Consider the following 12,906-nt stretch of genomic DNA (forward strand, 5'->3'; position numbering starts at 1 on the left):
AACTGGCTCGTATGGAGATATGCAAATAGGCATCCAGGATATCCAACGATGCCATAAAGTCCCCTGGCTCCAGAACTAGAATGATGGACCCCAGAGACTCCATACAGAATTTGAGAATCCAGAGGAACTTGTTCAGATGCTTTAAATTGAGAATGGGTCAAAAAGAGCCGACTGGCTTTTGTATCAGAAACGGATTGGAGTAAAAGCCTAACCCTCTGTGAGACGGGGAAACAGGGATAATGACCCTTGAGGCCACGAGAGAGCGAATAGATTCCTCTAGAGATTCTGCCTTTCCTGGCTATGTTCGAGCATAGCCTTGAGACATGAGCCTCTGAAACTATCGTCTGTCGTGGTCTGCATCCACCCTGCCAAATATCGAAGCCGGCCTCCCTCCCTCCCTCCCCGAGGTCTTCAGTGAGGAGGCCTGCCCCATCATGAGGCAGGCTTGTCCGCTAGCTTGGCAGCCGGACATCTAGTGGACCATGGTTGCTTACCTTGGAGTTTGGAGCTTTTGGGGACCGAACCCTGCCTTTATGAAATGGCTGGCCTCTGGCTTTGCCCTGCGGACGAAAGGAACGAGAGAATGAAGTCCTAGGTCTGGGAGTGGCAACTGACAGTAAGAAAGCGGACTTTGATGCCGCCAGAGTGGCCACCATCTTGTCCAATTCCGGACCGAACAGAATGTCTCCTGAATAATGAAGGGCTTCCAGCACGTTCTTGGATTCTGAGTCGACCCTCCAGGTGCACAACCAGAGTGCTCTTCTGGCTGCAATAGCGGAGGCTGATACCTTAGATGTTAAAACCCCTGAGTCTATGGCCGCTTTGGAGATATAGGAAGCTGCCTCACCAAAGACACCAGGTCACCCCTGTGAATGCTGAGGTGAGCCTGTACTCTAAAGCAACCGCCTAGCCGCCGACAGCTTCAGCCACATAAGCCGATGCCAGGGCTGGACGAGCCAGAACACCTGCATTAACATAAATGGATTTCAGGAAATTTTCTAGCTTTCTATCCATAGATGCTTAAGAGATGCAATGTTAGGGACAGGAAGGAACGGCGACCTAATAAGGTGCGTAATATGAGCGTCTATAGGAGGATGAGATTTCAATTTAGCACTATCCTCTGCTGGGCAAGGATAAAATGTAGCAATACGCTTAGAAACTTGAAAACGCCTATTAGGGTGGGTCCACGCCTCTCACTGCCTACTCAGTAAAAAACTAAGTTATATAAATTAAATAAATTAAATAAAAGACTGTGGTAGACCACCTAAAGCAACTGTGACCAAGAAGACTGCATAGACGTAGGCTGCTGTAGTCAGTGTTAAATTCAAAGTGTAAAGATGCATACACACGTAAAGATTTTCTGTCCAACCATCCAACTAGCTGATTGGTTGGAATGCAAATCTGGTAAGGTATGTCAGCAATTTGCTCCCAAACGCCGTAAAATGGACAAAAACTGTTGTTTGAACAAATTGTTTAGATCAAACATTTTACAAACTTGTCTGACGACCATTTTCATCTGTTTTCTGGCATTTAGGAGCAAAATGATGATCATCAGTTACTCCCATACCTTACCAGATTTTCATTCCAACCAATCAACTAGTTTGATGGTTGGACAGAAAATATTTACGTGTGTACCCAGCTTTAGATTATAAGTGTAATTACAATTGCATCGGAGATCTTATTAGCCATATGCACACCATGCAAAGACTGACGTGACTTCCCATCAGATGCTGCTATTTTGAATGCAATAGGACAGTTTTGTTTTAGAAGCTGCTACCTTGATTGCAATAGGACAGGTTTCTTTTAGATGCTGCTACCTTGATTGCAATAGGACAGGTTTGAAAAATTGTTTTAGGTTATTTGTAACTACTGTTCCCATCAGATGCTGCTACCTTGATTGCAATAGGACAGCTTTGTTTTAGATGCTGCTACCTTGATTGCAATAGGACAGCTTTGTTTTAGATGCTGCTACCTTGATTGCAATAGGACAGCTTTGTTTTAGATGCTGCTACCTTGATTGCAATAGGACAGCTTTGTTTTAGATGCTGCTACCTTGATTGCAATAGGACAGCTTTGTTTTAGATGCTGCTACCTTGATTGCAATAGGACAGCTTTGTTTTAGATGCTGCTACCTTGATTGCAATATTTGAAAAATTGTTTTAGGTAATTTGCAAATGCTGTTTCCATCAGATGCTGCTACCTTGATTGCAATAGGACAGCTTTGAAAAATTGTTTTAGGTAATTTGTAACTACTGTTCCCATCAGATGCTGCTACCTTGATTGCAATAGGACAGGTTTCTTTTAGATGCTGCTACCTTGATTGCAATAGGACAGGTTTGAAAAATTGTTTTAGGTTATTTGTAACTACTGTTCCCATCAGATGCTGCTACCTTGATTGCAATAGAACAGCTTTGTTTTAGATGCTGCTACCTTGATTGCAATAGGACAGCTTTGTTTTAGATGCTGCTACCTTGATTGCAATAGGACAGCTTTGTTTTAGATGCTGCTACCTTGATTGCAATAGGACAGCTTTGTTTTAGATGCTGCTACCTTGATTGCAATAGGACAGCTTTGTTTTAGATGCTGCTACCTTGATTGCAATAGGACAGCTTTGTTTTAGATGCTGCTACCTTGATTGCAATATTTGAAAAATTGTTTTAGGTAATTTGCAAATGCTGTTTCCATCAGATGCTGGTACCTTGATTGCAATAGGACAGCTTTGTTTTAGATGCTGCTACCTTGATTGCAATAGGACAGCTTTGTTTTAGATGCTGCTACCTTGATTGCAATAGGACAGCTTTGAAAAATTGTTTTAGGTAATTTGTAACTACTGTTCCCATCAGATGCTGCTACCTTGATTGCAATTGAAAATTTGTTTTAGGAAATTCCTTACTGCACTCCAGGCTAGGACATTGCAAGTACTTCCCAATCTGCGTGTTGCTTTTATTGATTGCTTCTGTTGTTATAAACACATCAGACTGGATCGATTCTGTACAGTTCAATGTAATTTTTGCCTTCATACTACAGAAAATCTTGTTTGTATTGCCTCCTTCCATTACGTCACATCTAGCCAGGCAGTACTAATAATGACAAACAAATATAGGTGCTATGTACACACATTTAATGGGCTCTATGAAAGATGATGTTCAATGTCTGAGGAAGGGGGAGATTTTACTCCTGAACCATGTGACAGAAATACCAAGAGCCTAGTGACCAGCCATTTGATTCTGATCAGTGGGATAGCCGTGAACTGTGCTAAGCCTGTACAAGTCTTCATACTATTATGGACTAAGTCACACACAGAAGTTACTGTACATGAATTGCCAGTGGCAGTATTCAAGGGAACATCTGTCTGGGCCGCCTGTCAAAGTGTATGCTGGTGTGTCTTGCACTTCAAAATCAGGGTGCAGTGACCATGACCTAAACACACTGCTGGAAAGTGTAGTACCCATGAACAGTATGAGAAGACAGCAAGGCTCCTAAGCTGACTACTTGCCAGACAATAGAAAATCTCCACTAATAGGAAGATCCATTTGTTATACAGAGGAAGTACCTGCCTGAATAAGGACAATACAGAAGAGACTACTTTCTATAATATTATAAGGATAATCATGAAAAGGATGGGATTCTTGTATATTTTATTGTGAATTCTTTGAGGTATGCATTTGTTTGGCTGTTTTGCTTGTATTTGCTTTCTCATACAGTAGGGGTACTGTAGCACAGACATAATAGGCTGCAGGTGGAAAGGGCGCCTACACGTTATCATTTTTTTAGACTTTAGTACTAATAATGAGTCACACTGTCAGTGTCACTGACTCATTATTACTGTACAGTATTTTGTGGCTGACCGCGGGGCTGACCACAAGGAAGGAGGAGGCCGCGGTCCGGCTGGAGGAGAGGAGGGCCCCTCCCTTTCTTATCCTCGCTCTAGCTGTTACTATTCACTATTTTGCCCGAGACCCAGCCCCTTTCCCGTTAGCCCCGCCCCCTCCTGTCTGTATTTTTATAGTCACCCTCCAATCGTGAACGATGCCCAAGACCCCGCCCCCTAACACCGAGACCCCGTCCCTTCTTTTAAAGTCTAGCCCTATGTCTCTCATTGAGTTGTTTCCTTTCCTGTGCCTTGGAAACCAGCAGGGACAACACAGATGGTATGCAGTCGGGAAGCCGGGAGACCCAATCCCGACAGCTGACTTCACGACTGCTTTATCCCTGCGAGGGTTAAATGACAGGCATCTCATTTTACCGACGCCGGGAGACCGGCATCCCGATCGAAGTGGGGGAGGGTTAGGTTTAGGGCTCCCGTGGGGGACTTAGGGTTAGGCTCCCCCCAGGAGGTTAGGGTAAGGCTAGGGGGAGGGAGGTAAGGGTTAGGCACCCCCGAGGGGGACTTAGGGTTAGGCACCTCCCCGGGGTACTTAGGTTTAGGTGGTGGGGAAAGGGGGGGTTAGGTTTAGCCACTTAGAGGGGAGATTAGGGTTAGGCAATGGGGGGCAAGGTTAGGGTTAGGCACCCTAAAGGAGGGTTAGGGCGTTAGAAATAGGTTAGACTATACTTACCTTCGACGATCGGGATTTCCCCCTCTGCCGGCACCCTAATGTCGGGATTCCAACCGCCGGGAAGGGGTCAGGCGTTAAATCATACCGCTTCTTACACAGATCTTGAGGAAAGTAAGTGCCAGTGTCATCTAGGGGGTGGTATGTATGCAATGGGGAGGCGTGAAATTTTTTTTGCGGGGTGTTGGGGGGGTGTTGTAATGTGTTTTAATAATGTCTGTGGTGGGGGTGATGTATTAATGTAGTGTGTGTGGGGGTGTATTAATTTTGTGTGTGTAAGAGGTGTATTCGTATTATCTGTTATATAACTTATATGTGGGTCACTGATGTTCTCTGCATTATATGGAGCTCAGTGCGACACTCTCTACATTATATGGTGCTTACTGCTACACTCTCTGCATTATATGGTGCTTATTGCAATGCGCTGTACATTATATGGTGCTTACTGCTACGCTCTCTGTATCACTAGACAGTCCCTGTGATGTTCTCTGTATTATATGGAGCTCACTGCGACAGTCTCTACATTATATGGTGCTTATTGCAACTCTCTCTGTATTACTAGGCAGTCGCTGTGATGTTCTCTGCATTGTATGGAGCTCACTGCGACAGTCTCTACATTATATGGTGCTTATTGCAACTCTCTCTGTAGTACTAGGCAGTCACTGTGATGTTCTCTGCATTGTATAGAGCTTACTGCGACAGTCTCTACATTATGTGGTGCTTACAGCAATTCTCTCTGTATTACTAGGCAGTCGCTGTATGGAGCTCACTGCGACAGTCTCTACATTATGTGGTGCTTAAGTGCGACTCTCTCTGTAGTACTAGGCAGTCACTGTGATGTTCTCTGCATTGTATGGAGCTTACTGCGACAGTCTCTACATTATATGGTGCTTACTGCAACTCTCTCTGTATTACTAGACAGTCACTGTGATGTTCTCTGCATTTATATGGTGGTCACTGTGACGCTCTCTGCATTATATTGCGTTTACAGCGATAGTCTCTACATTATATGGTGCTTAACTGCAACAGTCTCTACATTGTATGGTGCTTACTGCAACTCTCTCTGTATTACTAGGCAGTCGCCGTGATGTTCTCTGCATTGTATGGAGCTCACTGCGACAGTCTTTACATTATATGGTGCTTATTGCAACTCTCTCTGTATTATTAGGCAGTCGCTGTGATGTTCTCTGCTTTATATGGAGCTCACTGCAACAGTCTCTACATTATGGCATGAGAGGCGGCGTGCATTTGTTGAACGAAGAGGGCGGATAGGAGAGTGAAGGGAGATGAGGTCAGAGATGTAAATGGGAGAGGAATGGGTGAGGGCTTTGTAAGTAAGTGTGAAAACTTTGAATTGGGTTCTGAAAGGAAAGGGGAGTCAGTGGAGAGCTTGTAGGAGAGGGGAGGCAGATGTAGAGCGTTTGGAAAGGAAGATAAGCCGAGCAGCAGCATTGAGGACAGACAGGAGAGGAGAGAGATGGGAGTTGGGGAGGCCAGATAGGAGGAGGTTACAGTAGTCCAATCTGGAGATTACCAGTGAGTGTATGAAGGTTTTAGTGGCATCCTGTGTGAGAAAGGGTCTAATTTTGTAAATATTTTCAAGATGGAAACAAAAGGACTGAGAGAGATTCTGGATATGTGGTTTGAAGGAGAGGGAGGAGTCCAGGAGATCTCCAAGACAGCGCACTTTGGGGCTAGAGAGATAGTTGTGCCATCAATTGATAAAGAAATGGTGGGAAGTGCGGTTATGATGGAGGGTGGGAAAATGATCAGCTCAGTCTTAGACATATTAAGTTTAAGAAATTGCTGGTACATCCAGGAAGAGACAGTAGAGAGACAGTTGGAGATACAAATGAGGAAAGAGGGGGAGAGGTCACGGGAGCAAAGGTAGATCTGAGTATAATCAGCATAGAGATGACAATGTGTCACGACCAGGGTTTCTCGGCATGGTAGTCGACGGGTAATACCTGTGAGGACGCTATGGAGAGGGGCATCTGGCGGTGGCACTGGTGCCTGGCGGGGAGCATTGGCTGTGCGTGGTTCCGTGTGGGCATACTGTCACTCTGGTCTGGTTAGGCTTGGTGGTGCTTCTGTTCCGTACTGGCATGGGCGCCGCCATCTTGTCTCCAGTCAGGTGACCTAGTTGCCCTATCCTGTTGTGTCACATGCTCCTCTCAGACCAGTCACGGCTGAGCACTGGGGATTTAAGGGAGTTCAGAGCTCCCTTGCATTGCCAGTGCAACGTGTTTCTGAGTGAGAGCTGAGAGAGTGAGTTCCTGTGCTTTCACCTGGTTTCATTGCCTGAGCCTGCTTCACCTGACCTGCTCCAACCCTGCTGGATTCCCCTGCCTCCTCCAATTTCCTTTCCTATTGCCTAAGCACCTGTGTCGGCTAGACTTACCCTGCACCCTCCATTTACCTTTTCCCCTGCCTGAGAACCTGAACCTGCTGTTTCCCTGCACCTTACCTCCATTTACACCCAGCTGGACTTGGTTACCTCTACCTGCATTTTGTTACAGCCCACCATACCTGCATACTGGACTGTTCCTGCCGGTCACTTTCTGGACATTCTCCCATTTACTCCACTACAGTTATTAAGTGCACTTTAGTGCTATACCTGGACTATTTCTTGCCATTCCCATGTCTGTTAAGCCAATCATTAAAAGTTCCACATTTACCTTTAAATCTGCTCCTGTGATCGCTCCTGCTACCACCCCAGGTCCACAAACAACCCAGAACATAACACAATGGAGCTCAAAAGAGCTGATGAGTTCACCTACAGGGGACGTAGAGAGTGAGAATAGGAGAGGTCCCAGAACAGAACCTTCGGGAACACCTACTGTAAAAATCTGGGGGGGGGGGGAGAGGAGTCATGAGAGGAGACAGAGAATGGTCGGTCAGAGAGGTAGGAGGATAGCCAGGAGAGGGCAGTGTCACGTAGACTAAGAGACTGAAGGATTTGCAGCAGGAGAGGATGGTCCACAGTGTCGAAAAGCATCAGAGAGGTCAAGGAGAATGAGCAGAGAGTAGTGGCCCTTAGATTTAGCAGCAAGGAGGTAATTGATGACTTTTATGAGGGCAGTTTCAGTGAAGTGGAGAGAACGGAAGCCAGACTGAAAATGGTCAAGGAGGAAGTGGGAGTAAAGAAAGGTGGTAAGGCGGTTGTAAACAACACGCTCAAGGAGCTTGGAAGCAAAAAGGAGGAGAGATGGGACGGTAGTTTGAGAGAGTGTTAGGATCAAGGGTAGGTTTTTAAGAATGGGGGAGACAAGGGGTGGTTTGAATGCAGAAGGGACAGTGTCAGATGAAAGGGAGAGATTGAGGACGTGGGCAAGATGGGAACAGGCACAAGGAGAGAGGTAGCGTGATAGGGTCAAGGGGGGAGGTGGAAGGGGGGGAGTACCAGATGAGAGCCATAGCTTCCCTCCAGATACAGGGGAGAAGGATGTCAGACTCGGTAAAATGGATGGGGAGGGGTGATCCGGGAAAGGAGAGCAGGGGGGACTGGTGGGATATGATGTCCTGACATATGGAATCAATTTTAGATGTTAAGTAGGTAGCAAAGTCAAGGGCAGAGAGCGAGCAGGGGAGGCGAGGAGGGGGTGGACGGAGGAGGTAGTTGAAGGTGGTGAACAGACACTGAGGATTTGAGGACTGGGGGGAGATGAAGTTCTTCAAAAATGAGTGTTTAGAGAGGGAAAGGGCAGCACTGTAGGATGAGAGCATAAATTTGAAATGGGGATAATCTGCCTTAGAGCGCGATCTTCTCCACTGTCGCTCGGCTATGTTTATAAACCATGTTCCTGTCCTGCATTGTTTTGTACTGCTAATAACTGTTTTTCTTGTGTGCTCATTTATGTACTGTGTAAGCCGCTAAGGAACCTTTGTGGCGCCATATAAATACAGGATAATAATAATAAAGCAGCCCCCCCTGAACAAGGTGCCCAGCACTCGTTGCCACCAAACTCAAACTGCCTGCCGGTGGCTGGGGGTGGGGTATAGAGGAGAGGAGCCTGGGCTTGTGGGTATTTTCAATTAACTATTTGATGCCCAGACTCTCCTCTCCAGACTATATTTACCAGTGTCATCCCTGTGCCCCCTAGTGGAGGAAGAAGAAATAGGATTGATGACATTCTAACTGTTAACATGTGTAATGTAGACATAATAATAAACATGCTGACATTATGTCAGTGTCAAGATTATTAATATCATCATTCTAAATGCCAACATGTCTTAACATACCCCTTTCAGAAACCTGCTTCTCTATCAAAGTGCAGCAAGGAAGCGCAAAAAGGGTCCCAATAAAAGTACAGGATGACACCTGATCTCTGCCAGTTCTGAGCTAAAACAGAATTCAATTCAGAGTTGGTATTGCTGAGTGCACCTACGAATGGCAAGGGACTGCCTTATAAATGCATCATCCCCATCGCTTTATTTCATTACAATAATTCCACTTCATAAGCTGAAATCTTATTTACACAGTGTTCCACAAAGCAAAGTGTGTATAGTCACTATCTGTCTGACTCTAGTATATAATTTTCCCTACTCATTCCTTCTACCTTCTTTTTCCCAGAGAAAGGCTCATTTTCTGATAGCGGTCATACTAATTTGTATATTAGATCTACTATATGTCACTTTACTATGCAATGTAAATGCTGCATCATTAAATAAAAATGTAAAAAACAGAAAGGCCAAATTGATAGTGTTACACACAAAAGGACGTGAACGTTTCACTAACTCAGAGCTGGCGGAGATCAGGTATTGTCCTATATACTATTATTGATACGAAACATTTCCCAGTGCACACTGCAATCTGCAACATTATATATATATATATATATATATATATATATATATATATATATATATATATATATATATGCATCCAACATCCAATTAACACTGGTTTCTCTATAGCAAGGTGACAGCATGCTCATGGCTTCCCTGTTATACTGGAAAGCAGGCCACACTGTCCAGTGCTGGAGCTACTGTACTTAGGGATTTGGGGGTGGAGGATTTAATATTTGCAATACACAGGGCATGGTAAAAGGGGCTGTATAATTAAGGTTGGCATGTGTATCAGCAAATGCACTTTTCTGAGCTTTCTAGACTATCTCGTGCACTGTAGCTGATGGCTTCACACACACACACACACACACAAAACAGACACATGATAAAAAGAGTCCTGACGTCTCCTCACATTCATGGATTATTTAGCCCGTACACACTGTAAGGCTCATACTTTTATTAAAAGTGGATGCACTATGTTTATTGAAAATATCTTGTCATTTATATCATTTAATCTTGTTTAGCTCATATTGTTCTTATGACATGTTGGTAATGTATGTTATTCATACTTGCCAACTCTCACTGATTGCATGGAGACTCCCTGAAATTATAGAAAACTCCCTGACTCCGTGAAGGACCTATAAATCTTTCAGAGTTGTTCCTTACAACCATTATCTACTTGTTATATAGTTGGGGGAAAAAAGATATCGGATATATACATTCAAATGGGATCATCAGTGCCATTTCCCTGCCTTTGTTATAAGGCACAATGAGCCCTATGGCTACATGCATTTTCATATAAGGTTTCTTCTGGCCACTTATATGGAACCACTTGTAAAACACAATACTGAAAAGTATCAGTGTGTTTTCATCAACAAGCAGATCTTACTAACTGCTTTGGGGCTCATTTACAGTTCAATGTTAGTAAATTTCATGGCACGTCTCTCAGATGTAGCAGTACATGCCCACTTTACCACCGCGCTCATAGGTGGTGCTGTCACAATTTCCCTGAAATGCTTTATCAAATGTAGGCAGGTATGATGTTATTGCGACATTCAAGTTCTGCATTACTTTTTCAATAAAAACAGTTAACACAAAAAGAAGAGTGGAAAGCTTTAATCCATTGAAATGGTTGGCACTAAATGAGCAGAAGGTTGGACTTTGATGTGATGTTCCTTTGCCCTTCATAATGAAAATGTTTTGGTGGCGCATTCATGCCAAAACCAAGGTGTTTTGAGGTGAGCATCTGCTGGGTCCAGTACATGAGTTGCAGTGAGTGTATGGCAAGGCATTTTATGATTATGTCCATATGTTACCCGGTAGAGAAACTATTTGCTAGTCTTCTCTGGTAAAAGCCTATTCAACAAGGATCACAGTCATACATGTACCTTTTGTTGCTGTCACCATCTCAGGATGGAAATAGCAGTGGCACATTGCAGAAAAAAAAACTTTTTTTTATTATAAATAATATTTTTACTGAAAAAAAATACCAAATTGTCTGATCATTTTATCTATATGTCATCTAGTTGTTAAATGCATTCAGACTGCCAGGGAAATGTTACGTTTAGACATACCGCTGGCAGCCATTATCTCTAGGGAGTTGTGCATCACAATTTCTTAGTAACTGCGAGGATGGCTGATTTCCCATCGCTGCAGTAAGTTGTAACAGAAAATCTTTGTTATTGCCGCTTAATTAAATCTTTATAGCAGAGCAGAAATTTAAATTGTCTTGTTGATTTTCAAAAAATCTGGTAAACAAGATCTCTGAATCAAATATCACATACTTCATTTAAGTATACATTATCCTATTTATCAATTTATAAGCATCCTTCTAAATTAACTATATTAAATACCTTAGCATTAACAGACACTGCAGTGATTCCAATAATTGCAGACAACATGCAAATTCCAGAGTGCAAGCACAAACATAATAGAAACAAATGCTTTGGGACTATCTGGGGGTGGGATGGTCACAAGTTAGACCCCTACCAACACTCAAGTGCTGGGTACTTCCGATATTAAAATTCAAACTGGAAAATTACACCTAATCTACTTCAGAAAGCTTAGGTAGCACATTATGGGCCTGATTCAGACCCACTCGCGAGCGGCTGTCCGCTCGCAAGTGGGTCGATGTTATGGACTGAGCATGCGCACGACGGAGGGAGCTCCGTCGTGCGCATGCGCCAGACGCGACGAGCGAAGGAAAGTCCTTCGCTCGTTGTGTCCGATCAAAGGGGGCGTGCTGTCAATGTTGATTGACAGCACGCCCCCTTTGGTGGGCGTGCCGGGGGCGTGCCTCCCTGACGGGGGCGTTCCCACGGGAACGCCTCCCGTCAGAAGCCGGCCCACTGACATCACTAGTGATGTCAGTGGAAGTGATTTTGGCTCTGATAGAGCCAAAATCACTCCGGAGCTTGCGGTTGAAAACCTCAACCGCAGGCTCCGGCTCGCAATTTCGATGGTCGCGATGGTCTCGACCATCGCGGCCATCACAAAGCACGCTCGTATAGCCTGTGGGTGGTGACCCACAGCTATACGAGCGTCCAGGAGGACGCTCCATTAAAATGGAGCCCGGCCCTCATTCAGAGCGTGCGCTCTGCTCAGAGCGTACGGCTCTGAATGAGGGCCTATGTTTGTTTTCGCATTGATTTTTTTTGCCTTTTAATAAAATACTATATTAGAATGTCAGTCTTACCATTGCTGTGTATATGACCATGCATTGCTTCAACCAGTGTATCATCCTCCATGGAGGTCTCAGTTCCATATAAAACTTGTAACACAGAACTATCTTGCTGTGAAGGATGTGCATGAGTCACTTCATAGATGATCTTCTGCTTTCTGGTGACCTGGCAACTGCATACATTAAATGCACTTAATATATTATTCTAATTATAAAGCAAAGCACAATTACAAATAAACCAGGATAAAGTAAAATTTGCTATGACAAAATTAAATCAACAAAACATATGTGAAAGGTTTGGTGGGTGGCAATGTCTCTGTATTTCTTGTCACATGATTTATTTCATCTGACCCAAACTGTGTTATGGATTGCATTTGTTTAGTGGCAGGTAATCAGCAAACTATGCACAGAAGACCTTAATTTTCCCAACTGCTTTCAGTATATTTTACCCTCAATGCTCTGTTTTACAGTAAAAGAGAAACCAAACACCAACAGTACACCAAGACACTGGGATCATTATTATGCCAAGCCAGAAGCATTAATTATTCATAACAGAAACCCTTTCTTATATTAACAGTGTCATGTTATCCCACCATTTAGATAAATGCCCTAATTGTGGGTTCACCAGTGACGTGTGGTGAGGTCAATGGCTGGGGAGGCACACATAGAGATGGGTCTGAGTGCTGGGAGCTTGTCTCACCCCCTACTCACTATAACTCTCCCCTCACTACACTAAGCTTCAGTGTCCATTAATTCTCCTATCTGCATCACTATGTCTTCTCTTGTTGCTGCTGAGTGATCTCTAAACACTGCAGTGCAATTCCAGGTCATATGACACATCCAAGGTGTCCATCAGTGCTCAAGGCACGCCCCCCATGCTCA

At 44.1% G+C, this 12,906-nt stretch overlaps 1 protein-coding gene across 1 annotated transcript in view; it reads right to left on the bottom strand.

Annotated features, from left to right (window-relative positions):
* Positions 1-12,906, bottom strand: part of PCNX2 (pecanex 2) — a 449,190-nt gene that overhangs the window by 365,653 nt on the left and 70,631 nt on the right. The window contains exon 7 of the mRNA XM_088448947.1: positions 12,040-12,197. Within this exon, the coding sequence (XP_088305073.1) occupies positions 12,040-12,197 (158 nt within the window). The remainder of the gene's footprint in view (positions 1-12,039; positions 12,198-12,906) is intronic.

The sequence above is a fragment of the Taudactylus pleione genome, unplaced genomic scaffold (assembly GCF_031769625.1).
Source record: "Taudactylus pleione unplaced genomic scaffold, aTauple2 ptg000473l, whole genome shotgun sequence".
Lineage (NCBI taxonomy): Eukaryota > Metazoa > Chordata > Amphibia > Anura > Myobatrachidae > Taudactylus > Taudactylus pleione.